This window comes from Medicago truncatula, chromosome 2 (assembly GCF_003473485.1).
Source record: "Medicago truncatula cultivar Jemalong A17 chromosome 2, MtrunA17r5.0-ANR, whole genome shotgun sequence".
NCBI lineage: Eukaryota > Viridiplantae > Streptophyta > Magnoliopsida > Fabales > Fabaceae > Medicago > Medicago truncatula.
The window spans coordinates 17,548,097-17,572,393 of record NC_053043.1 but is presented as its reverse complement, the minus strand read 5'-3'; the positions used below and the strand labels follow the sequence as shown (position 1 = coordinate 17,572,393).

The 24,297-nt window shown below is 31.7% G+C and overlaps 2 protein-coding genes across 3 annotated transcripts; both read left to right on the top strand.

Annotated features, from left to right (window-relative positions):
* On the top strand, positions 1-4,130 carry LOC11444422 (eukaryotic initiation factor 4A-10). The gene is made up of 5 exons (XM_003595185.4): positions 1-202; positions 992-1,061; positions 1,181-1,287; positions 1,833-2,263; positions 3,149-4,130. Exons 2-5 carry the CDS (start codon positions 994-996, stop codon positions 3,782-3,784), a joined length of 1,242 nt encoding a protein of 413 aa, XP_003595233.1. The 5' UTR covers positions 1-202; positions 992-993; the 3' UTR covers positions 3,785-4,130.
* A 9,513-nt stretch (positions 4,131-13,643) lies between these two features.
* LOC11443662 (diacylglycerol O-acyltransferase 1C) lies at positions 13,644-21,486 on the top strand. Of its 2 annotated transcripts, XR_003009624.2 has the most exons (17): positions 13,644-14,205; positions 15,045-15,125; positions 15,246-15,319; positions 15,398-15,473; positions 15,668-15,735; positions 16,305-16,428; positions 16,709-16,810; positions 18,010-18,111; positions 18,233-18,369; positions 18,827-18,908; positions 19,019-19,039; positions 19,271-19,426; positions 19,581-19,643; positions 20,362-20,409; positions 20,510-20,572; positions 20,793-20,846; positions 20,991-21,476. XR_003009624.2 is itself a non-coding variant. In XM_003595183.4 (16 exons), exons 1-16 carry the CDS (start codon positions 13,786-13,788, stop codon positions 21,093-21,095), a joined length of 1,620 nt encoding a protein of 539 aa, XP_003595231.2. In that variant the 5' UTR covers positions 13,651-13,785; the 3' UTR covers positions 21,096-21,486. The 2 variants fall into 2 exon arrangements, 1 of the variants encoding a protein (XP_003595231.2); XM_003595183.4 differs by lacking the exon at positions 19,271-19,426 and having other exon boundaries at positions 13,651-14,205; positions 20,991-21,486.
* The last annotated feature ends 2,811 nt before the right edge of the window (positions 21,487-24,297 follow it).

The window sequence follows — 24,297 nt, the reverse complement described above, 5'->3', positions numbered from 1 at the left end:
GTTACTATAATCTTTGGCTATTGTGACACAGTTCTCACTCACTCGCTTTTTCACAACGCAAAAACAAAAACGCTCTTTGCTCTCTCTCTTTCCTCAACTCCGCGGCTTAGATCTGAGGAGTTTTGGAAACCCTAATAACCGTTCTCTTCAACAACATCGTTTTATCTCTCACCGATCATCAACTTTTTCATCATCTCTTAAGGTCGCTTTTTTCTTCTATCGTCTTTTCCGATTCGTTTTTTTTTTTTTTTCCTTTTGTTTTGTTTTAATCGATTTACTTTTTATTTTATTGTTGTTTTGAAGGATTCGATCTGTTTATGGCTTTTTTGTATGTTTGATTTGTTGTTTTTTTCAATACTGTTCAATTGTTATCGATTCTGTCTTTTTTTTTGTTATGTTTGAAGCGTTCGATGACTTTGTTTTTTTGTATTCTTGTTTTAGGATTAGTTTCATATGCTTGATTTTTATTGTATGTTAGATTTTTCTGTTGAATAGCATCATCGATTTTATTTATTCAAGAGATTATGTTATTTTATTTTAATCTATCTTTTTTAATCTCATCACGTTCATTGCTGTAATAATTTGTTGCTATAATGGTTTATTTTGCAAACTTGATTTTAGTAAATGTTAGATTTAATGAAGTTATTTATGTTTTTTTTTTTTGAGATAAAAAAGCTTACCCTTTTCTTGAGGTAGAGGGTGGTGAGCGATTTAATTTGATAATATTTTTGCTTAGTTGAGAGAGTGAAGGTAACATACTAGTTTTTTGGTGGGATGGAAAAGATTTTCTTATAGGAAAATGATTAATTTACTGTTATTTACCATCATAGCTTTTATCTTTTACGTTGCATGTTATATTTTAGTGTTCTGTTACATAAAAACTTCAATTTGAGTTATGTCAAAATTATCATGGTTACTTCATTTGTAATTAATGCCAAACTAAGCATGCTTTAGTAATTGTATGCTAATGTTATTCTTTTTCTTCTTGCAGTCATGGCAGGCGTTGCACCAGAGGGTTCACAGTTTGATGCTAAGCAGTTTGATTCAAAAATGAACGAGTTGTAAGTTCAACTCATTGTCATAGTTTTTTTTAGTGGAACTTTTTTTTGTTAGCGTTTATCTAGTGTTACTAATATTGTTTCTGTCTAACGTCGGGTACATACTTTTATTGCATCTACAGGCTCACAACCGATGCACAGGACTTCTTCACATCTTATGATGAGGTCTATGATAGTTTTGATGCTATGGGCTTGCAAGAGAATCTTCTCAGAGGCATTTACGCATATGGTATATTTAATCTTTTCTGTCCTTTTTTGCTTCTGTACCAGTCTTTAATTTTTAAACCAGATGTGATATTTTCTTGCTTTCTTGTGAGAATTAATTTTTTTATCGTGGGCTCTTTTGGTCCTTATATATCGTTTAGTACTGTGTCAGTTCAAGTCCTTCGATACTGTGTGAAATATGCCCCTTTTTTCTATTTATCACAGTTGTTTCTTTATAAATTTGGAATTGGAATATTTTTGTTACTACCAAAAGTCTGATTTCTACTTTTTCATAAAGTAATCTAAGATTGTTCTTGTTCCTCTATAAGTTTTATGTATGTGAAATGAAACTACCTTTTCCTACGTAATATATCCTCATTTATTTTCACATATTTTATGCCACCTTGCTCATGATGTATGACTTTATTCAGCTGTATTTTTCTGCAAACAAGTATTTGCACTGCCCTGAGTCTTTTATTGTCAAACAAGTATTTGCACTGCCCTGTGTCTTTTATTGATATATAAATGTTTGCCCAAATCCTTATGAAACTAGTTTGATTTGTGTTTTAGGTTTTGAGAAGCCATCAGCTATTCAGCAACGGGGAATAGTTCCATTTATCAAGGGTCTTGATGTTATACAACAGGCTCAGTCTGGAACAGGGAAGACTGCAACCTTCTGCTCTGGGATTTTGCAGCAACTTGACTACAGTGTGACAGAATGTCAAGCCTTGGTCTTAGCGCCTACTCGTGAGCTTGCTCAGCAGATTGAGAAGGTCATGCGCGCTCTTGGAGATTATCTAGGTGTTAAGGTGCATGCTTGTGTCGGAGGAACCAGTGTTCGTGAAGATCAGCGCATTCTATCAAGCGGTGTTCATGTTGTTGTTGGTACCCCTGGACGTGTATTTGACATGCTGCGGAGACAGTCACTTCGGCCAGATTACATCAAAATGTTTGTACTGGATGAGGCTGATGAGATGCTTTCTCGTGGTTTTAAAGATCAGGTGCGTTTCAATATTCCTTCTATAATTTTTCAATGCAAAACGCTTACAGACTACTCTTTTGAATTAATAATTTCTACTTTTCCTTCCTTTAACATGTGCCCCTTGAGAACAAGTTAGCAAGACTCTTTTTCAATATACTAAATATTGATTTTATATCTTGTTTCTGATATACAATACGAACATTACTTTTTTATATATATTAATGCCAAACTTGATTCTTGTCCATGCTCACAAAGTTTATTCTGTAAATCTATTTCATGTCTTAACAGTTCGAATGATTCAAACGTTATTGTGAATTTAAATCTATTTTTCATACCCGAAATTTCTTTCGTGAGTTTGTTTTGAGGGATAGAATGACATTCCCAGGTATGCTGTTTCAGGGGATTCTACCTCTAGGAATGTTATATAATTTATTTTCTTCAACTCAACACCAAATTAAGGTGGAAAATTGTATGTAATGGGATAGAAGTACAAAATTATTGTTGATTGGGTTTGAAAGAATTTAAGATTCCCAGGGAATATATTACATTCATGTAAATATTCATTAATACCAGGAAATATTTTTTTAACCTGTTTCAATTAAAATGTGGAAGTTCCTTTTGATCTTGAAGATTTGATCTTTATTTGCCTATTGGTATAAATAACACCTAGGATTAGTTTTTTATAACTTGTCTTAAACATGGAAATATATATTCTCAAGCTCACTTTCCCAGCAACATTAGTTCATCCTCTTAAACTAACACAGTCTTGTACTATTGGGAGCACAGCTTAAATGTGAAAAAAAGTTCCTTTCAGCTATCTTGAAGATTTGCTCATTATTTGCCAACTGATTTATGTCCTAAAAGAATTAACTTATGCATGTTATAACCTTCATTTTATTTTCAGATCTATGATATATTCCAGCTGTTGCCATCTAAGATTCAAGTCGGAGTTTTCTCTGCTACAATGCCTCCTGAGGCACTTGAGATCACAAGGAAGTTCATGAACAAACCTGTGAGGATTCTTGTGAAGCGTGATGAGCTCACCTTGGAGGGTATCAAGCAGTTCTATGTCAATGTTGATAAGGAGGAATGGAAGCTTGACACACTCTGTGATCTTTACGAGACTTTGGCTATCACTCAGAGTGTCATATTTGTGAACACCAGACGAAAGGTTGACTGGCTGACAGACAAGATGAGAAGCCGTGACCACACAGTCTCGGCAACTCACGGAGATATGGACCAGAACACTAGGGACATTATCATGCGTGAATTCCGTTCTGGATCTTCCCGTGTTTTAATAACTACTGATCTTCTTGCTCGTGGTATTGATGTTCAGCAAGTGTCTTTAGTTATAAATTATGATCTCCCAACACAGCCTGAGAACTATCTGCATCGTATTGGTCGTAGTGGAAGGTTTGGAAGGAAAGGTGTTGCTATTAACTTTGTCACAACTGATGACGAAAGAATGCTGAGTGACATCCAGAAGTTCTACAATGTGTTGATTGAGGAGCTGCCTTCCAATGTTGCTGAACTTCTGTGATGAAATTTTTTCTTCCATCATTACTTAGAGGGAAGTTGGTTTCTGAGGTAAGTGGTATGTAATGTTTCTCCCCTTTTTGCCCCATTTGTTGTATTTCTGTTTTAAAACCTTGTTTGGCCTTTTTAATAGGTGTAGTAATTTATTTTACATTTTCCGTCTGAACATCCTAAGTGATAAGTACTTGCAATGTGGAATGCATTATTGTCTGGAATGGCTTGTTGATTGTTGTTGCACCTTTTTAACAAGCAAGTTTTTGAATTTATCTTGAGTTCTAATATATATGCTGAAGTAGTTTGATTGTATCGCTGGCACCCCCATTTTGGTGACTCTATTCGGTCAAAGGTTACATAAGTTATGGTTTTATATCATTTAGAACATTTCATTCTCTTGATTGCCGCACAATATTAAGCTCTTTAACTAAATGAACATGGCCTCAAGTAGCATGTTCGTAATGATCATTACTGCCATCCCAATTGAAACGATTAACACATTTATAGTAAGACTGTTTCTATTGAATGCGGCCATTGAGAAAAGTTATTAGACATTAACTCTTTTAATTTGATGATGACGATAATTAGTGTGAGTATCAGGCATCATGCATGACCTGCAACGTAGCCGAATTTGAATAAAGTGCTGTCATTCTGTGATACACTATTTAGTACAGTTTTGCTTTATAAAACTAGCAGCTGAAGTTAAACAAACAACCACTTTCTTTTATGGAAATCTGCCACTGATAACGAGTAAATTTCCAGATGGTTAACTTCATTTATTTGTATATATCATATGATCCTATGGCGGCGGTTATATTTTGATTGGACGATGTTGATTCTTACCTTTTTAATTCAAGTTTTTGTTATAGTTGAGTAATAAAAATAGGATAAACGATAAAATGTGTGGTGTTTGCAATGTTTCATTGGTAACTAAGTTTTGACATCTCTAGTCTGTCAATTTTGAAAATAAAAAGAAATCAATGACTCTGGCAACTAAATATAAAATGTAATAGATAACATTGTTATTTGATGAGGTATTTATTTTATTTTTATAATGTTATTTATTGTATTAAATGGTTTTCACTCAAGAATGTTTACTCAGGCCCTGTTTGGTTTTAGCTTATTTTGAATTTATGAAAAATAGCTAAATAAGTTTTTATTTTAATTTATAAACTCTCCCTAAAGAAAAGCGTATCTTCATAAACGGATGTTTTCATAAACTACCTTAAAAACTTATAGATAATACATAAAAACTTATTTATTTGCATAAGCTGTTTTAACAAGGCAATCCAAACTGGCCTTAGATTGTTATAGTGCTTTTTTACTAATAAAATCCGTGTTTAATTATTAGAAAAATTCTAATAAAATCCAAACTTATTTATTTACTAATAAGGTAATCCAAATTGTGTTTTATATAAGAAGTAACTCAGAATTTGGATGATAGATTTATTAAACATGCTTTTTAATAGAACGGATTTGTTTGACATTGAAGTAAATATTCTATATTTGGAGTTTTCATGTTTGAAATTGATGGATATTGATTCGAAGACAAATTACCTGTTATGATTTATTGTCGATGTTCAGTGACAAAATATCAAATCCATTGAAATTATATATATTTTTTCAAGCAAAATAAAAGATATATTAAATAAAATGGAAAAAGATTGAGGACATTAGACCTAACCTATGAAAAATCTAAACGGAAATATATTGTGATAAATCAGTTCAAGTGATAAATCAATCTAAGTAAATCTACTGTAATCTATCCTAACAAAAATTCACTAATCAAAGTTTTAATATAAGAAGTCTATTTTGTTTGACATATAACTATTTTCACACCTTAAAATCACACATATCATTTGCAACATCCGAATAATTTTATTTTCCTTAAATCAAACATAGTTATAGCTATATTATACATAAACATTGTTTTCTTGTCACGTGCCATATCGACAATTTTATAACAAGAAAGGTACGCGATGCCTAAAGATAAAATTTAACAGACAATTTTTAATAAAATATGATGGATTGAGTGATAGTAACATCGAGAAGGCGGATCATAACTTGGAAGAAGAGATGGACAATAATCATTCATGTTGGTATAAGGTTTTGTTTTTCCCCTAAATATACTTTAATACTTTAAATTTAAAACATAATTTATTGTATAATTCTTAAGTTAGTTCCAATGATTGGGTATTAAAATGTTGACTTTTAGGATTTAAAGGGTATGCAATATTAGTGTATTGAAAGAGTGGTATGACATAGAAAGAAATGGGGGATTCCTTCATTGAGTGTCTGTTAAAATAATTTTATTTTATAAAATGAACACATTGTATATAAATTTTATTTGGGTAGATAAACGAAATGACATTATCCATTGAAAAACAAACGTACAACTGTAATAGTTGGAGTTCAAATCACAAAATTTAAAAAAATTTACCGGTTGAGTTAAGATTTGTAGATAAATACACAACTTTTAAATGCATGAAAAAATGATTAAAAAAATCTTATAATAAAAACAAACAAAGCTAGTAATAATAAGGTGAAATTTGAGAAAACCACCAGCCACACGGACTTATCCAACAAATTACAATCATTAACCTAGCAACAAGCTAAAGCACGAAAGATTTAATATATTCTACAATAGATTTAGGGTTTAGGGTTTAGGAAAACTTAGTAATTCAATTCACTCGTTGCATTTGATACTTTGCCTTATTTCGACTTCAAAGTGTCTGTTGCACCTCGTCCTCTATTTGAGAAAAAGCATGCAGGATGGTGTACTGTTCGTTAACATCAAAGCCTGGAGATCACATCACGATTTTTGAATTTTGAGGTTGACGAAAACATATATTAATTCTCTTTCACTTGTATTGATCACATCACAATCCAGTGATACAACGATACATCATGTTCCATCCAGGAACAATAATAAAGAAAACATATACTAATTCTCTGTAACTTGAAATAATCAATTACGGATTGATAATAATCAATTATTAGTATAAGTTAATATTATATTATATTTATGGTCTATTGTGTTAAGCACTAATTAACTAATTAGTTGATGAATATGTGTGATTGTGTCATTCTTTTTAAATGGACCACCGTGATGGGTTGGACCATTTAGCTAAACCCAATGAGAGGTCACTGCGCTCAGCCGTTTAGCTATTTCAACGTCATCCCATCAGACGGTTAAGCATTCTGAACAGTACACCTATCGCTAAACGGAATGAGGGTAACTATTCCTCTTTGTTAATGATGATGGCGGTCGTTCGTGAACCAAAACATACAAGATACACAATTTCTTAATCCTTCTTTGTTAATGATGATATGATATAATTTGTATCCAATGATCCTAAGTAAATACTAAATTTTTTTATCAATTGGTACTATCCCTTTGTTATGTGAGTGACGGACATATCCTATCGGTGTGACGTTACTTAACATAATCATTCTGTGATAGAAAAATAGTTGAATATTTATTTAAAATATCTTCATACTTTTGATTCAGCTATCATAATTTATTCTCTATCAAGTGGGAGAATCCTCGCTATGTATTGTGTAACGTGATGGACATACCCTATCGGTATGACATTACTTAACATAATCATCATTTCATAGGTAAGAAAAATACATTATTAGTTTAACTACCATTCTCCACCAAGTGAAAAAAAATATTATTCTTTAACAAGCGAGAACAAATTCTACATGCCAATTAACTATATCTTATAAACAAATATATTATTTGTTTCATAACTCTAAATATAAAATTATTGTAGAGACTTATATTGAGGATATTAATTATAGTCTTTTCTCATAAATTATTATACACTTCCATATCCTTTTATATTACTGTAAACTTATTTTGTAAAAGCAATATGTTAAAATCCTAAAATTCTTAACAACTTTGTTGAGAAAAATTTATTTATACCACTATTCTAAATAATTATAAATGGTATATTTGACATATTTTATTTTACCGTTTTACTATATTTAGACATATCTTATATTATTGCTATTCTTTAATACTTATGGAAGTTTATGACTATTTTCTCTTATATCCTCAATAATAATATAATATATAAGTCTCGTGTATTTCCGCTGCATGTAACCTAATCTTTTCTCAAATGTGTGTGATTATAATTGTAGCATTTGAGTTTTGAGAGGGTTACTAAAATTATGAATAGAGTCACATATCTTATTTTATAATACTAGAGACTTATCTCACTCATATGATGATAAACCTTTTATGTAATCATCATACTTTGTCATATAAAAGTTACTGTATTTATAAAATTCTTTGAAATTTTAATCGTAAAAAGGAGATCTTGTGTTATAAAATTCTTAAATGAAAATTTACATTCTCCTTAATTCTAAATGCCGAATATGTGATTAACTATGAAACTCCACTCTTAATAATCTCTGCCATTGATAAAAGATACATACATGGGGTTTCATAATATTATTGAGTTACCACTTATCTTAATAATTCTGTTATACTGATGTGCAAAATATGTGGTTGAGTTCATGAAACTCTACTAGTTAAAATTACCTAACCACTTATATATATGTGGGATCAGCGGGAGTGTGTACACAACACTATATACTATGAGCTCAAATAAAAAATTTCACTTTATATATATATATATATATATATATATATATATATATATATATATATATATATGAGGTTTGCTAAAACACACCTTAATAAAAACTAGTGGATGTATCATAGCAAACCCCATATATATATATACATGGGGTTTCATAATATTATTGAGTTACCACTTATCTTAATAATTCTGTTATACTGATGTGCAAAATATGTGGTTGAGTTCATGTAAAATATGTTGGAATATGCACAATAACTTCTTAGCATGCAAATATATATTGTGCTTCTCTTTTACCAACATTCTACATTTTGAGGTCATAAATAATAAGTACAATGTACAACATTAATACTTCTATCGAGTATGATATTGTGTTCTTTAAGTACTTATAAACTGAGATAATCATAAATGTTTATTCATTATAGACATTCTAGTGGCCACATTAATCCACATTTTGGTTTATTTAAACTGAGTGTCTATGTTGATCCAATTTGGAGATTGAATTTCCTATTTTCTTATGGATTTTCATACTCAAATTTTTTTTTCTTCTAAAACTTGGATTAATTGAATGTCGTAGAACATTTATTGATTTTGACTAAATATAATTACACTCTTTTAATAGGCTATCCCCGTAAGTAATTACTATTATTATATCTATGTGGATATATGTTTTCTATAAAATTGAAGTTCATTGGCAGAACTACTAACCACAGACTTATATGAGTATTGTAACTCATAATGATTTGATTAAGTCTATGATATTTTGGATTAGTGGGAGTTTGTTATAGCATTTTTAAAATGATTGGGACATTCTTTAATGACACATTCCTTTTAATTCAAATGTGTCACAATAGATTTATCATTTGTTAGAAAAGTGAGTCTTTGATCTGTATGATTTGTTTTCCCTATCGGATTCAATTTCTGCAGCATTAAATCTTACTTCTCTTTTGAATGATTAGTGTTTTGACCATACATATAATTTTTAAAATTTAAATTCTTTATGACACGTGAAATTTTATATTCTTTTAGTAATTGAGTATTGTCATCCAAGTGGGAGATTGTTAGATTAATTATTTAATTAATCAAATATGGATTGACAATAATCAATTATTATAAGTTAATATTATATTATATTTATGGGTTTATTGTGTTAAGCACTACTAATTAGTTGATGAATATGTGTGATTGGGCCATTCTTTCTAAATGGACCGTGATGGGTTGGACTATTTAGCTAAGCCCAATGAGAGGTCCCTGCTCTCAACAGTTTAGCTATTTAAACGTTATCGCGTCAGACGGTTAAACATTCTGGACAGTACACCTATCGCTAAACGGAATGAGGGTTGTTATTCCTCTTTGTTAGTGATGATGGCGGTCGTTCGTGAACCAAAACATACAAGGTACACAATTTCTTAATCCTTATTTGTTAATGATGATATGCTATAATTTGTATCTAATAATCCTAGCTAAATACTAAATTTTTTTTATCATTCTTTCCCTATGTTACTCTTAATGAGTTGTAGATAATTTACTCAACAACCAATAAAAATTAGTCACATAGACAAATTTATAAGTGAAATAAAAACTAGTTTATGGGTAGCACTTACAAATTTACGTATCGATCTAATTTTGAATGGATGTTGGGTTAGTTATCCATTTCTTCAAGTGTAGCTTAGGTCTCACCATCAATTTAATGTTATTATTAATCTCATATACCTCTTTTGGTACAAAAGAGGGAAAAACCCGAGGAAAAAAGAAACAAATTAAGATGACGTTTTTAGACATGTAAGCCCTGAAAAGATCAACAAATAAAAGACTCTGAAGTTCATAAGGAGGAGGCTCCAAAAGATTAAAATTCATAGAATCCATCGAAATGCTAAAATTAGCAAGTCAAACTACACTTCTGTTGCCCTCACGCAATGTATGGTTAATTTGGACAGTCCAACTCAAGTTTAAAAACTTCTGAATACGCCGAACCAACATAGAAATATTCCCACTAAACTCACAATTATCAGTATTCATGTCTACAAAGAATCTTCAAGTCATTTTCTACTATAAGTTGAGCTATATTCCTCCTCCAAGTCATATCCAAACTCAAATACACACTTCATAATTTAACATGAAAAGCATCACACGATTCAATCTTTTCGGTGTAGCCTTTGATCCATCTTCCGTCGGAGTTCCGAAGGAGACCTCTACACCTTGCAAGTGTATCACATATCTTCCATGTTCCATCAATTTTGAGTTTAAACCAACCAATTTGAGTTCGGTCCCATCCAATATATATGGTCTTTTTTTTTTTTTTTTTTTTTTAAATCTTCTACGCATATGATATAGGGTAATATCTTATATATCTTTAATGAATCTATGAATTACCAAAGTTGTGTTGCTTGGTTTTTGAAAATCTGCTTCGAAAATATATTTGTTCCCAGAGGCTGAGCCCTTCATGGGCTGGGGTGGGCCACAACCCACTTGAAAAAGTTGCAAAATTAACGATTATAGATCTATTTTGCGAGATTTTATACAATTTAGTGTCAGTTTTAGGTTTTAGTTGATCTAAATTTTCACAAAGTGGTGATTGTAGGTCTATTTTGCGAGACTTTAAACAATTTTTTTAACAATTTTAATTTTCAGCGGTTTCAAAAGTGACATACGTGATTTATGTGATGCATATATATGGCATGTTAGCGGATGCTTATAAACCTTCAAATTTACACGGGTTTCAAATCTTCCGCATAATGTTCTGTCAACTGAAAATTCTCACAGTTAACAGTTGTATTGTACCAAAAAAGTTTCATAATTTATAGTAGTTGTAAAATATGTAATTATTTAAGTATTGATCTTAGTTTTTTTAGTCAAACACCGTCATTTCAACTTCGTGCTTAATGCTTATTACAACTTTAATTTGTGTTTATGTATTACAATTTATTTTAGTGGCCCACCCGAACTTTTTTTTTTCTGGCTCTGCCACTGTTTGTTCCGCCACACACTCAAGTACCAATATGTCGTCATGAAAGTAGTCTGCCAAATAATTGAGTTATCTCCAATACCTTTTTTATTGAGGCTATTGAAGATCCACTCCATGCATTCAAAAGAGGAAAAGTGAGTTACATAATTAGATGGGAGAAGTTTGAGCCATACCAGAGTGTCATACAAGCATGTTAAGAGTCCCACATCGGACATGACATGGTCTGACAATGTGTTTATAAGTGGGGGCAATCCTCACCTCACAAGCCGGTTTTGTGGGATTGTGTAGGCCCAACCACGAGAATGAATTCTAAGATGATATAAGAGCCTCTTCAAATCCATTGGGCCACCTGCTATCAGGTATCCGCTATCGGGCCACCCACCATTTATGTCCACGAACCAAGCCCAATAGTGATGGTCGTGAGTGGGTGTGTTAAAAGTCTCACATCGGACAGGACATGACCTGACAATGTGTTTATAAATGGGAAGAATCCTCACCGCACAAGCCGGTTTTGTGGAATTGTGTCAGGCCCAACCACAATTTCTAAGGAAATAGTCACATAGTACGTGAACTTATAAGAAAATATGGACAATGTTTGAATAGACACATGTACTCTCATCTATCATTGTTATAAGGAAGAACTCATTTTTTAAATTTATTGGGTTTTTTTTTTTTTTTTTTTTTTTGTCTAGTAGCCTAGTGGCTGGAGCTCACACATTTAAATGTGGAGAAGTAGGCGTCTGAGGTTCGAACTCTGGCCTCTGTATAAATTATGCAATGTCCCTCCCAATTGAGCTATGCTCATGGGGACTTTTAAATTTATTGTTAATTATTCAAATAGTAACATTTTAACAAATTTATTCCCTTTTAACTTTGTTAATTATTGTAATTAATTCTATGGAGTAAATAGGCATGGAGTCATAATGTTAATTAATAAAGGACCAAATGCAACCAATGGTGAGACATAATACAGGGGTTGGACTTTGAAATCTTCAGCACTTTGCGTATTTATATGTCGATGACGTAAGAAAATATTTATAGCTTCGGTTCACAATAATAATATGACCGTGGCTACTGCTCCATTAACGCGTTCCATGTTAAAGTTATTCCTCCCGCGTAATTTCTTCCTCCGATGGAGGAACCTTCCAACCCCATTTCCTCAACGTATCCACACACTCAACCTTGGAAGATGCATTTATGCAACTACTCTTTTTGATCATATTTATAAATAAATATTATTTTTTAGATTTATTGAATAATTTATATATGTTGATTATAATATAATTTAGATATATCGGTAATTTAATAAATTTGAAAAAGAAATTTTTGTTTATTTATGCAAACAAAAAGAGTATATATACAACAATTTTTAAATTTCTAAAATCGTAATACGAATTCAATATTTATCATCACACTTCATGCAAATTTTTAGTCAAATTCTCACATTATCATCTTTGATTCGACTCTTATTATATCATGTTAAATAACTTTTAATTTTGATGTAATATTAAAAGCTAACACATATTATTAAAGTACACATCCAACAAATAGAAAACTTTGACAATGTTGAATTTTAATACTTCATCCGTCGTTAAATATAAACAACTTTTGCAAATTTTACTTTTATTAAGAAAATTTTATAGTATAGTTATTGTGTCTATTTTATATATACAGATGGATGTCCCTAAATATCCCTTGAATATGTATATAGTTTATTCTTGTTTTTCATATTAATTAGAGGTTTATTTGAAAAAGAATAGTTAAATGTATCTTATCATTTAATTATAATTAAAATAAAAAGTTTATATTTAAAGACAATTTTTTTTAACTTATAACTAGTGACTACCTACTTCAAAACATTTATTGGTACCACCTTCTACTTTATAAAATACTCCAATCACTAACAAACAATCACAATTCACACACCCCCAAAATAAAAGACAAAATATACAATAAAATAAAATACAATGCCAAGACATATTCCAAAGTTTCTGCTCAGTTCCTCGGTCACTAGATTTTTATCATTATATTTTTCTAACTAAAGATATATTTTTTTAAAGACTTTTAACTAAAGATATTATTTTTCACATTTATACCGACATATGCCACTTCTACGTCCTCACACCTCACACAAGACAACACCATTTTTTTCTCTAATTTTTAAATTTAATACAGTTTTTTTTTTTTTGAAGGAAAATTTAATACAGCTTAATTACCATTATTATAAAATTAATTGCTTTTTATTTTTTGGATTAGAGCTTAATTAATCATTAATCTTCCTTTCTGACATTTTTTGCCACTTTCTGAAAATTTCTCACTTTTACTATCACCGCAACACGACCTCGTTTCGAATCATTTCTGATTCCTCTCTCTTTCTCTCTCTATAAATAAATAAACCACTTTTCTTTCTAAGTCTGTTAATTCAGTTTATTTACCATGGCAATTTCCGATACACCGGAAACCACTGCAACCGCCACAGCCACCGTAACAACCATCGAAACCGACACAGATCTCAAACGCTCTTCACTCCGACGACGACCGAGCGCCACATCAACCGCCGGTGGTCTCTTCGACGCGGAAAGTGCAGCTGCAGATGCCGTTCGAGATTCAGGCTCCGATGATTCGTTGAACGGTAAGATCAACAACGAAGAAGAGGTTAAAGATCGAAAAACGGATCATGCAGAAGGAATTGTTGACGATGATGATGATAATGCGGTTAAGAAGAATGGTGGTAATGACGTCATCAATGATCGTGAAAATGTTGCTGTCGATTTCAAATTCACTTATCGTCCTTCAGTTCCCGCTCACCGGAGAAGCAAAGAAAGTCCTCTTAGCTCCGGCAATATTTTTAGACAGGTTGGTTTTGAAGTTCTTGTTGTTGTTGATTTCAGTTTTGCATGGCTCGTTTCGTGATTCGTAATCCACTTGATTAACGATAAACCAAATTTGTTAATGTAACTAATCCAGTTTTGTTGCTGATATTAACCGTTTTTAATACATTTTTTAAATATAAATAATAAATGATAATAGTATTAAAAGTTATAGTGTCAACACGACATTTGTGATTGCATTCAATTACGTCATTTTGTGAAATTATTATCGATGTCGATGTATTAGTGTCATGTTCGGTGTTTGCATCTCGGTCCGTGTTTCATAACTCATTAGAAGTATCATTAAGTTGGCATGGTTTTGGAATTGATAAAATTATAAGCTATTTTTTATTTTTTTAGTAAAAGATTATAAGCTATTTTTATTATATTATAAAATAAAATGTAATTTTAAATCATAAGTATTTTATATTATCCATCAAAAATATTTTATTTTATTTTATTTTATATATATTTTTGTTTCACTCTTGAATGTATGCTACATGTTTCTTTTATTGTACAGTATGCTGCTGTTTCATTTCTTGATTAATTTACACTTGAGGTGCTAGCTCAGTAGTAATAGCTTAGCCTCATGAATCATGACCTTACGGTACACAGTTGTAAAATGGTAAAATTTCTTAATTCTTGAAAACATAAAAATTTGTTGATTAACTTCTGTGTTTAATTAAATGAAATGGTACTTTTGAGTTTGTCAAAACTATATATTTTTTTCTCTTATAGGGGATTTTTTAGTTGTTTTGGCAGCTTCTGTTTTTGTTGTTTTATGAATAACTAGTTATCACTAATTTATTAATCAATGAATTACAGAGTCATGCAGGACTGTTCAATCTCTGTATTGTGGTGCTTGTTGCAGTGAATAGTAGGCTTATTATTGAAAATCTGATGAAGGTTTGTCCATCTATCTGCAAAATTTGAATTTCCAACTTGTAAAAAAATGCATTTTTATCTGTTTAAGCAGTTTTGATTTTCTAAAATTTTCATTTTTATATGTAATTATATGTTTTGCAGTATGGATGGTTGATTCGATCTGGCTTTTGGTTTAGTTCAAAATCGCTTAGAGATTGGCCCCTCTTCATGTGTTGGTAATGGGTTTGATGATCCTCTTTAATAGATTTTTACTGTTATTTGACATTCTGTAACAACGTTTATGATTATTTCAGTCTTAGTCTTGCAATATTTCCACTTGCTGCCTTTGTAGTCGAAAAGTTGGCCCAACAAAAACGTATTTCTGAACCAGTAAGTGATTTCCCAAGTAAGCTTTTATTATATTTCATTTCATGGGGAAAATAAGTGTCTTGTAATCACTTCTGTTCCTTGATTGTTGTGCAAGTAACAACAGTTTTAGAGCATAATTAATTGCGGTGTGATATTTTTAGTCATGTGATTTTCAATATTTGACATACATTGGAATATTGATTTGAATGTTGCAGGTTATTGTTCTCCTTCATATTGTAATTACAACTGTTGCGATCATCTATCCAGTTTTAGTTATCCTCTGGTCAGTATAGCCTTAAAAGTCGACTCCTCGACTTCTATCTAGACTAATTCAGACAATTATTCATTCACGTATCATATATAAGCTTCATTTGATGATTGTGTTTTAGTCATGAAATTATGTCATTATCTAGGAAGGAATGTTTGAACATTATTTTTGCATCATGTTAGAAAAGTTCCAAAGCTGTTTGAGGAACCTCATTTTAGTGTTTGGTTGGTATAATGTAGAAGTTAAATTATATTTGAAATTAATATAATTAGAAACACAGAAGGTAATGTCTAGGGAACAAACAATTGGGAACAATTTTGTTACTTCTTCATAGATATTCATATCATGTGATGAAGGCATTTGACAGACATTCATGAAACACTTGCAAGCTCTTAACTGGTTATTTGATCAAAGTAAATAGAGTGTTTCTTGAGCATAAAAGTTGACCACATCTGTGGCATTTATTTTAAACATTGATTTGCCTTATGATGGATATAATATCTATAATAAAAGTTTCTTCTTGGTCATTTCATGGGAATTGGTATAGTGAAGATATCTTATGGATCCATGGCCTTGCTGTGCAGGTGCGATTCTGCTTTTTTATCTGGTTCCACGTTAATGCTATTGACTTGCATAGTGTGGTTAAAATTGGTGTCATATGCACATACAACCTATGATATGAGAGCGCTTGCTGTTTCAAATGAAAAGGTAGTGACTACTATTTTGGTAAATATAAGAGGTAAATATAAGAGGTTACGCTATACGTTCTATGTGTTTAGTTTTTGAACAATAAAGTCCTGCATGATTACACTGTAGTCTGTGATTCTAGTATTCTAATTGTTATAGTAAAATCCATTCTGCTTCCACTTCCAATCCTCTGTTCATGGCTTCTTGCTGGATGGTGATATTAAGCTATAATCTGTTCAAACGAGTGTCTGATAAAAGTTATGTTTTTTCCCCTTATTCAATCATGTTACCTGTGGTATAGGGAGAAACAATGCCCGATACTTTCAATATGGAGGAGTACCCACACAATGTGAGCTTCCAGAGTTTAGCATACTTCATGGTTGCTCCTACATTATGCTACCAGGTAAAATGTTTTTAACTTAAGTGTTGATATATGTAATCTATGAAGCACGAATACGGACACTGACATATAATTTAAGAAAATCACATAATTCAGTGTAATCATATGTCGGGCACCGACGCATGCCCGAGTTCTCCCAAGTTCTCTCTTCATCAGTAGATTTTTTCTGTCCTCCTTTTGGTCATCTTCTTAGCTTTTATTGCCCCTGTTGGCTTTTACAACCCTTACTTCTATCTCAAATGTAATTGGTCTCATTTTATTTGCATAAACAATTTGGCTCCATCTCTTGTGCTAAACGTGGTCTCTCCCTAGCTCTTATCTCTTTTGCCATACGTGATCAAGTTTTACTCTTCTCTGAAGCGGTTCGGGCCGAACTTTGTCTATGTTGACTTCCAAATGGTGTTATGTGAGGACATACATATTTTCCTCTTTAAGAAGATTTTCCTTGTAGCAAGCTTGAAGATTAGTATGCTTTCACTTGAGGTCAAGTGCTGGAATACCTCCAAAATATCTCATCAAATCATCACTCTATCATAAAATATTTAAGAATATCTCACAAGCATTACATTGGTTTTAAAATTTAATTATTTTCATGATTTGTTCTTCATTTAATTAGGATTAGAGTTTTTTTGTTTGTTACAAGAATAGGATTACAGTTCTAGTATAAATATGGGTTATTGTTTTATCTTGTGCTAAGAGTCCCACATTGGATGATATGAGGTCTGAAAATGTGTTTATAAGTGGTGGGTAGTACTAACCTTACAATTTCACCAAAATAAAAAGTCCTAACCATACAAGCCTGTTTTTTCTAAGATGGTATCAAAGCCTATCCAAGATCCGTTGGACCATCTGCTATCAGGTTACCTCTATTGGACCGCTCAGGTCACGCCCCAAATGACCAGTCCTGGGTGTGAGTAAGCGTGTTAAGAGCCCCACATTGGATGAAAGTGGTGGGTAGTCCTCACCTTACCAGCCGGTTTTGTAAAGGACAAATTCTAAGATTTTGTAACATATTTACATCATTTATTAATATAATTTTATTATTCCGAGTATTTCTTTTCTTCCCTCTATACATGGAAGACAAAAACCCAATAACTTCAACAAGTGATTGGTGATAAATTTGTTCTGAGATAAAATTATGATATTGATTTTACTCGTGTAATTTTCCCTTCTGTTTCTCATGTGATGAATTAATGTTATAGCCAAGCTATCCTCGCACACCTTCGGTTCGAAAGGGTTGGGTCTGTCGACAACTTCTCAAGCTGGTCATATTTACAGGAGTTATGGGATTTATAATAGAACAAGTAAGAGGTAGCTGTTAATAAATGTAATTGTAATTTTGATCCTTTTTCCCTTGAATTTTTTATTCAGCTATCTGCAGTTATTCTGAGTGATGACATTATTTTATTTAAATAATTTTTGCAGTATATGAATCCTATTGTCCAGAATTCACAACATCCATTGAAGGGAAACCTTCTATATGCCATTGAGAGAGTTCTGAAGCTTTCTGTTCCAAATGTTTATGTGTGGCTGTGCATGTTCTATTGCTTTTTCCATCTTTGGTATGTATTTCCTCTTTGTTTTGGTTCAACATATATATAACTTTCTTTTAAAAACATATTAGAATGAAATTGCCATAGTTTGTTGTGTTCATTGCCTTGAAGATTGTTCCATGTCAGCACTAATAGACACCAAAACTAGCTGCTTCCCTGGCAATGTCCTAGGATTGTGCCTTTATGTGTCTGTTATTGCTTGATTTTTCTATTATATTGAGGAGTTTGAGTATTTTTGCCGTGAGCTATGAGGATATCGTGTTCTCTTTTTTCTTGTTTCTTGAAATCTATAAAATTATCTGCTGTGAAATAGTTTAGAGTTGCATTCATGCACAAGGGCTATCTATTATGTTTTGATCTCTGTCTTATTTATATATATTATTATTAAAAGTAAAGCTTTTCTTTGATAGTTTTTTCATACTAATGCTTACAACATTTGATCCTTAAAGCCACTGTTGTAATATAGGTTAAATATACTTGCGGAGCTTCTCCGGTTTGGTGATCGTGAGTTCTACAAAGATTGGTGGAATGCCCAAACGGTTGAAGAGGTAGGCTCTTTGTCCTGGTGTGTTCTTTGGTGATTTTAGTTATAATATATCCATGAAGTAAATCCATGACTCATTTTTGTTGAATGCATTTATGCTGCTGCTGTCATCAGTATTGGAGGATGTGGAATATGGTATGTTTCCTTTTCAGTCTTGCTTCTACAAAAATGATATGCTGCTCTAATTTTTTGGATGAAATTATTGTGCACATATTTCATAATTGGGTATCAACCTGAGATTTGAGAGAAATTTTTACTTTATGAATAATTTGTGAGGTTACAATACATGAGTTGCAGCTTGCCTTGCAAGCCACTAGCAAGCCTTGATAGAATTGTAACTCCTAATGATCTGACATTATTTAACAGGAATCACAACAGAGTTGGAATATTCTACAAACTAACATGATTAGAATATTTTAGAAACTCTACACAAGGCATAGTCTTACCCACACAATACTCTATACTCAGTACTCTATCAAAGGATGATATCTAGGCTGATTAACCTGTTATCTAAGCCAGAAAGTAAGTTTCTTTTTTCATCTATGACTTTCTGGCTTACCTTTCCCGCATTTACTGAGTATATGGTTCCGGAATCGGATTTAGAACATATTAGAAATTTTAAAAATATTGTGTAGATCCATTACTATTCAACTGAGTGGATTCTTTCATGTTTCAGCCTGTGCACAAATGGATGGTTCGTCACGTGTATTTTCCCTGCATAAGGTTTGGTATACCCAAGGTAATCAAGCACCCTCCTATTTTGCCGAGTGTACTCTGCATTACTTTCAAAGCATATTTAGACACAACACAAATGAAAAGTTTGTCTTCAGAGTAATTCCATGCGTTACTTTTATAATTTGACATTTTTGAGTAGGAATAATAATGTTACATAAATTGTAAAAATAATAATGTTACATAAATAGTAAAAGTAAATTATCTTTTCATGCATTACTTGTGTAATTTGACATTTTTGGAGTAAGAATGAACTTGTTTGGAAAATGCTTTTCACATCAACCAATTTAATGTTTTCCATTGGTTACATCAATCAATAAAATGTGCAATTTTGTGGAAACTTATGCCCTATTTCATCCAATTTTCTTGTTCATTTACTTTTACCTCAGCTGAATTGTTCATCCCTTATTGAAGGCTTTGTTATCGGTGTAAAGTTTTCAACTGATACACTATTCAAATTTTGCATTTTCCTTCAGATGGTTTTGGAATCTGTACCAGCATGCATTTGCATGTAGATTGACATGATTTAACAAGAAAGTGGTGCTCACTTTATGCCTAGTGTGCTAACCTTGTTGTCCTTCAATTTTTGGCTCTTTGCGTTAAGCTACCTGTCAATAACATTATTGTTTCTCATTTATTTGGATTGGATTATCATGTGTTATAGATAGATCTCTTGTCTTTTCTTAGTTCTGTGTGTATGTGATTGTGATTTTGATCCTATACAGGGTGCTGCTGCTTTGACTGCTTTCCTGGTTTCTGCTGTGTTCCATGAGGTGCATGGTTCATCTCTTTGTCTATATCATCCCCTTTTGCTTTTATTTTTGTTTGATTGTTTAAAAGTTTGCTCATAAATTTTCTTTCATTTGAGTGTAGTTATGCATTGCTGTTCCTTGCCGCATGTTCAAGTTGTGGGCTTTTATTGGAATTATGTTCCAGGTAAAGGCTTAGTGCCATATTCTTCTACAGCCAACTGAATGAACTTTCACCCTTGCAGGAAATGAAAATCTGAAGTGATTGTTTCTATTCTTCTATAGCCAACTGAATGAAAATGTTTACTAGACAACTTGTCCAGTCTCAGTTGTTGAGAAATGTGATATAATCTGTATTTTAGATTCAGTTGACATGATAATGATGAATATTTTTGCGCTCTTTATAGGTTCCTTTGGTCTTGATCACCAATTACCTGAAAAATAAATACAGAAACTCAATGGTATGTCTTTAAATTGTCCTATTTAAGAATTTAGTTCATTAATAGTCTATTACACATTTACTATCTTTTAAGTTGATTTATTGGTTTTCTTAAAAAAAAAAAAGTTGATTTATTGGTTTTTAATTCTTATTTTCTTCATGCCAGGTTGGAAATATGATTTTTTGGTTCATATTTTGTATTCTTGGTCAACCTATGTGTGTACTACTATACTATCATGACTTGATGAATAGGAAAGGTGAAATTGACTGAGGTAGCATTACATCATTACAGTTATGTGGATGAGCTTTTACTTTTGCAGAGCTAAATCGATGTACATATGTTGCTCAATGTTATCTCCAGTGACTATCATCTGCTATGACGGTGGTTCATATGGGTTAAGCATTTCCATGTGATTTGCTTCGTCTTTTTGAAGTTAGTTATCTATGTATTTATTTAACTGAATTGCTTTGGCACTTCAGCAATATGCAGACAATTTTGAAAGCACATGAACAATGTTATGCGCTAAAGTAAAAACCAACAGGTTTCAGATAATTGAGGCATAAGCTGTAAGTGCCTAAATGATTTAGCTGTAGATGATTTATGGAAGTTTTAAATTTGAATAATGATGGCTAGTATTGGTTGAAACTTAAATTTTCTGCAATCATGTTTAAAATTTCATAAATGATTACTTAGATAAGGGTACCACACTTGCTTATCCTTGTGGAAAACATATTTCGAATTGCACAAATATGCACATCTAGTTTAGTTGATCATTGAAACATAACTAGATGGCGCTCCCGTGCTTCGCGTGGGTCAATTTTGAGCACGGTATATGAGCACAATAGATTAAAAGCAGGTTAAACTTGAGACATTGCCATTTTTCTAACTAAAGTCAAAGTCTATGTCTAAAAGTAGCCTTTATGTATTGGGTGACAACAGAATCATTGTTTTCTTATCTAGGCTAACAAAATCTTTTTATGGTTGCTTAAGAATGCATCGAAGATTTGAACAATAATAAGATTTGCGTAATGGTTTTCATAGAATAAACTTTGATACAAATGACATGGTTTGATTGCAACTTCTATGTCTAGATCTAGATGTATAGCCTTTTTTGTAAACTTCAAATATTTTCATTTTTCTAACTAATGTCAAAATCTTACATGTATTCTTTAAATTTTAAATATGTAGTTATAATATTTTTAAAATTAAAAATATATTAATCATAAACATTAATTTTACCATTTTCTCGTATATTTCAACATTTCAAAGTCTTACTTTTCCTTCCCTTCCAAACTCCCATGGCTGCAACGTTTCTTCTTGTTTTCTTTTTCTTCCCAATCTTGCTTCTCGACTGTTACTTTTATCTTCCTTTTTTTTTTCAACCCGATCATGATCTTCTTCTTTTTCTATGCCCCCTATTTTCTTTCATCGTGCTTCCACACAGCTGCTATCAAGCAGTAGATTTCAGAATTTTTTTTTTTACAATTTTTTCCCAATCTGACTTAACAGCAACACACGTAATTTTAATCAAAGGATGTTAATTTTAATCTGCACATGAGTTTAGATGGATTCAATATTTTTTTTTCTTCTGTAAATGTTAATCAACATACTTTATTTCTAATTTCTATTATACTATTATTATTATTACACTTGTGTTATTTCTTTTATTTCATAGTCAAAATTACAATATATTATTATTTTTTACAAAGTAAATATTTTTTTTACTCAAACATTCGTATATATGAGGACCTCTTTGATAGATGATATGTAGGTATATGTATAAACGTTCTTTGAACTTGAGGTTTGCCATGACATTGGTGAACATGTTCAAGAACCTATTTAAAAAAATTCAAATAGTTTACGGGCCTATAGACTTAAAACAAAGTCACCAACTACATAACTAACTATTGATAAAAAAGATAATATTGATAAAAAAAAACTACATTACTACTATTAATAAGAGATAATAAAAGTTGATTCAATTATTATGGTGTTTGATTCATATCCGACAAGGATGTGTTCAACTCCGAATATAGATTAAAAACCTCTTTGATGGACTCATCACTCTTCGAGTTATGAGATATGTCTTGAGCGGTTAACCCTAAGAGTGAAATATACATAAGTGTAAGGTAAATAATGCAAAAATTGTAGGCAAGACCAATCGAAACACATGTTTTTCCGTAAAATAAATAACTATTCCCTAATCCTTTAAAACAAAGGCGTATAATAATTTGTGAAGAACCTTCCTACAACGAAGCACTCCCTAAGATCTTAAATATCCTAAAATATTAAATATAAGAAGAAAAAAAGTACATGTACTATTTCCTAATATTTAAGACCGAAGAACATAGTTTTGAAAACCGGACCGGCCGGTTGAACCGGTCCGACCAGATCGGTTCGAGTTGATAAACGGATCGGTCATGTAATCAAACCGGACTGAACCGGCGTGACTCGGTTAAACTCGGGAAAAACCGGTGAACCGGCGGGTTTGACAAACCGGACCGGTTTGAAGTAAAGCAGAAATTAATTGAATTAATTAAGCCAAAAAATGGCAGCGCTGGGTGTTGTTCACCCGCGTCCCCCAGCTTGCAAGGCAATCACTTATCCACTGCAACATGAACCTCTTTTGTTTTAAAATTACTTCTTATTATTTATATATAATAACTGAACAGTTTTTTTTAGGGGAACGAAGTACACTCTATTTTTTTTTTAAGTAACCAAGCACACTCTTATCATTTAAATATTATTTTCCGACATCTCAAGTATTTTAATAAACATTTTTTTTACAATATTTTTTTTGAAAGAATTTTTTTATTTTACTATATTTATTTGAATATGTATTACTCTCTTCGTCCATATATTTAAACACCCATTTGATTTTATTTTTGTCTTTAAATGTAAACCTTTTTTAAATTACAACACTCATTAATTATTTTAGTTTCTAAAGTGACCGAGTCACCGATTCAATCCGAGTTAATCCGGTTAAATAACTATATAAATTTAATCTAAGGACCGAGTTATCTAACCGAGTCATCCGAGTGGTTCCGATTTAGTCATGCAGTTCGACCAATGACTCAGTGGTTCGACCATTGACCCATTGACCCAGTACCCCCGCCGAGTCGATGACCGAGCCGAGTTTTAAAACTATGCCGAAGAAAGTGCTTCTCATGATAAAATTTATTAATAACTTTATTGAAAAATTTGACTAATAACTATATTAGTCAATTTCTTTGTAAGTAACAGTCAACTATATACATAAATTGCAAACATATAAATAAAATGAAAAACTTCTACCAGTACATTAAAATATAAATGATACACTTTTATTGTGACATAAAACAAAAACTAAATAAAAATAATATAATTTGTGTAATATTAAAAGAAAAAGAAAGAGTATAATGACTAAGTTACAATTTTTGCTTGTATTTGATGGTGCGTTTAAATGTGATAAAATGAGTAAAAACAAATGTGA

Excerpts from the sequence above, each read along its gene's own strand:
- LOC11444422 (XM_003595185.4), top strand. The coding sequence starts at position 994 with ATGGCAGGCGTTGCACCAGAGGGTTCACAGTTTGATGCTAAGCAGTTT. Across the intron at positions 1,062-1,180 it reads GATTCAAAAATGAACGAGTT|GCTCACAACCGATGCACAGG; the intron begins GTAAGTTCAACT and ends TTGCATCTACAG. Across the intron at positions 2,264-3,148 it reads CTCGTGGTTTTAAAGATCAG|ATCTATGATATATTCCAGCT; the intron begins GTGCGTTTCAAT and ends TTTTATTTTCAG.
- LOC11443662 (XM_003595183.4), top strand. The coding sequence starts at position 13,786 with ATGGCAATTTCCGATACACCGGAAACCACTGCAACCGCCACAGCCACC. Across the intron at positions 18,112-18,232 it reads TGGGATTTATAATAGAACAA|TATATGAATCCTATTGTCCA; the intron begins GTAAGAGGTAGC and ends TAATTTTTGCAG. Across the intron at positions 20,847-20,990 it reads ATAAATACAGAAACTCAATG|GTTGGAAATATGATTTTTTG; the intron begins GTATGTCTTTAA and ends TCTTCATGCCAG.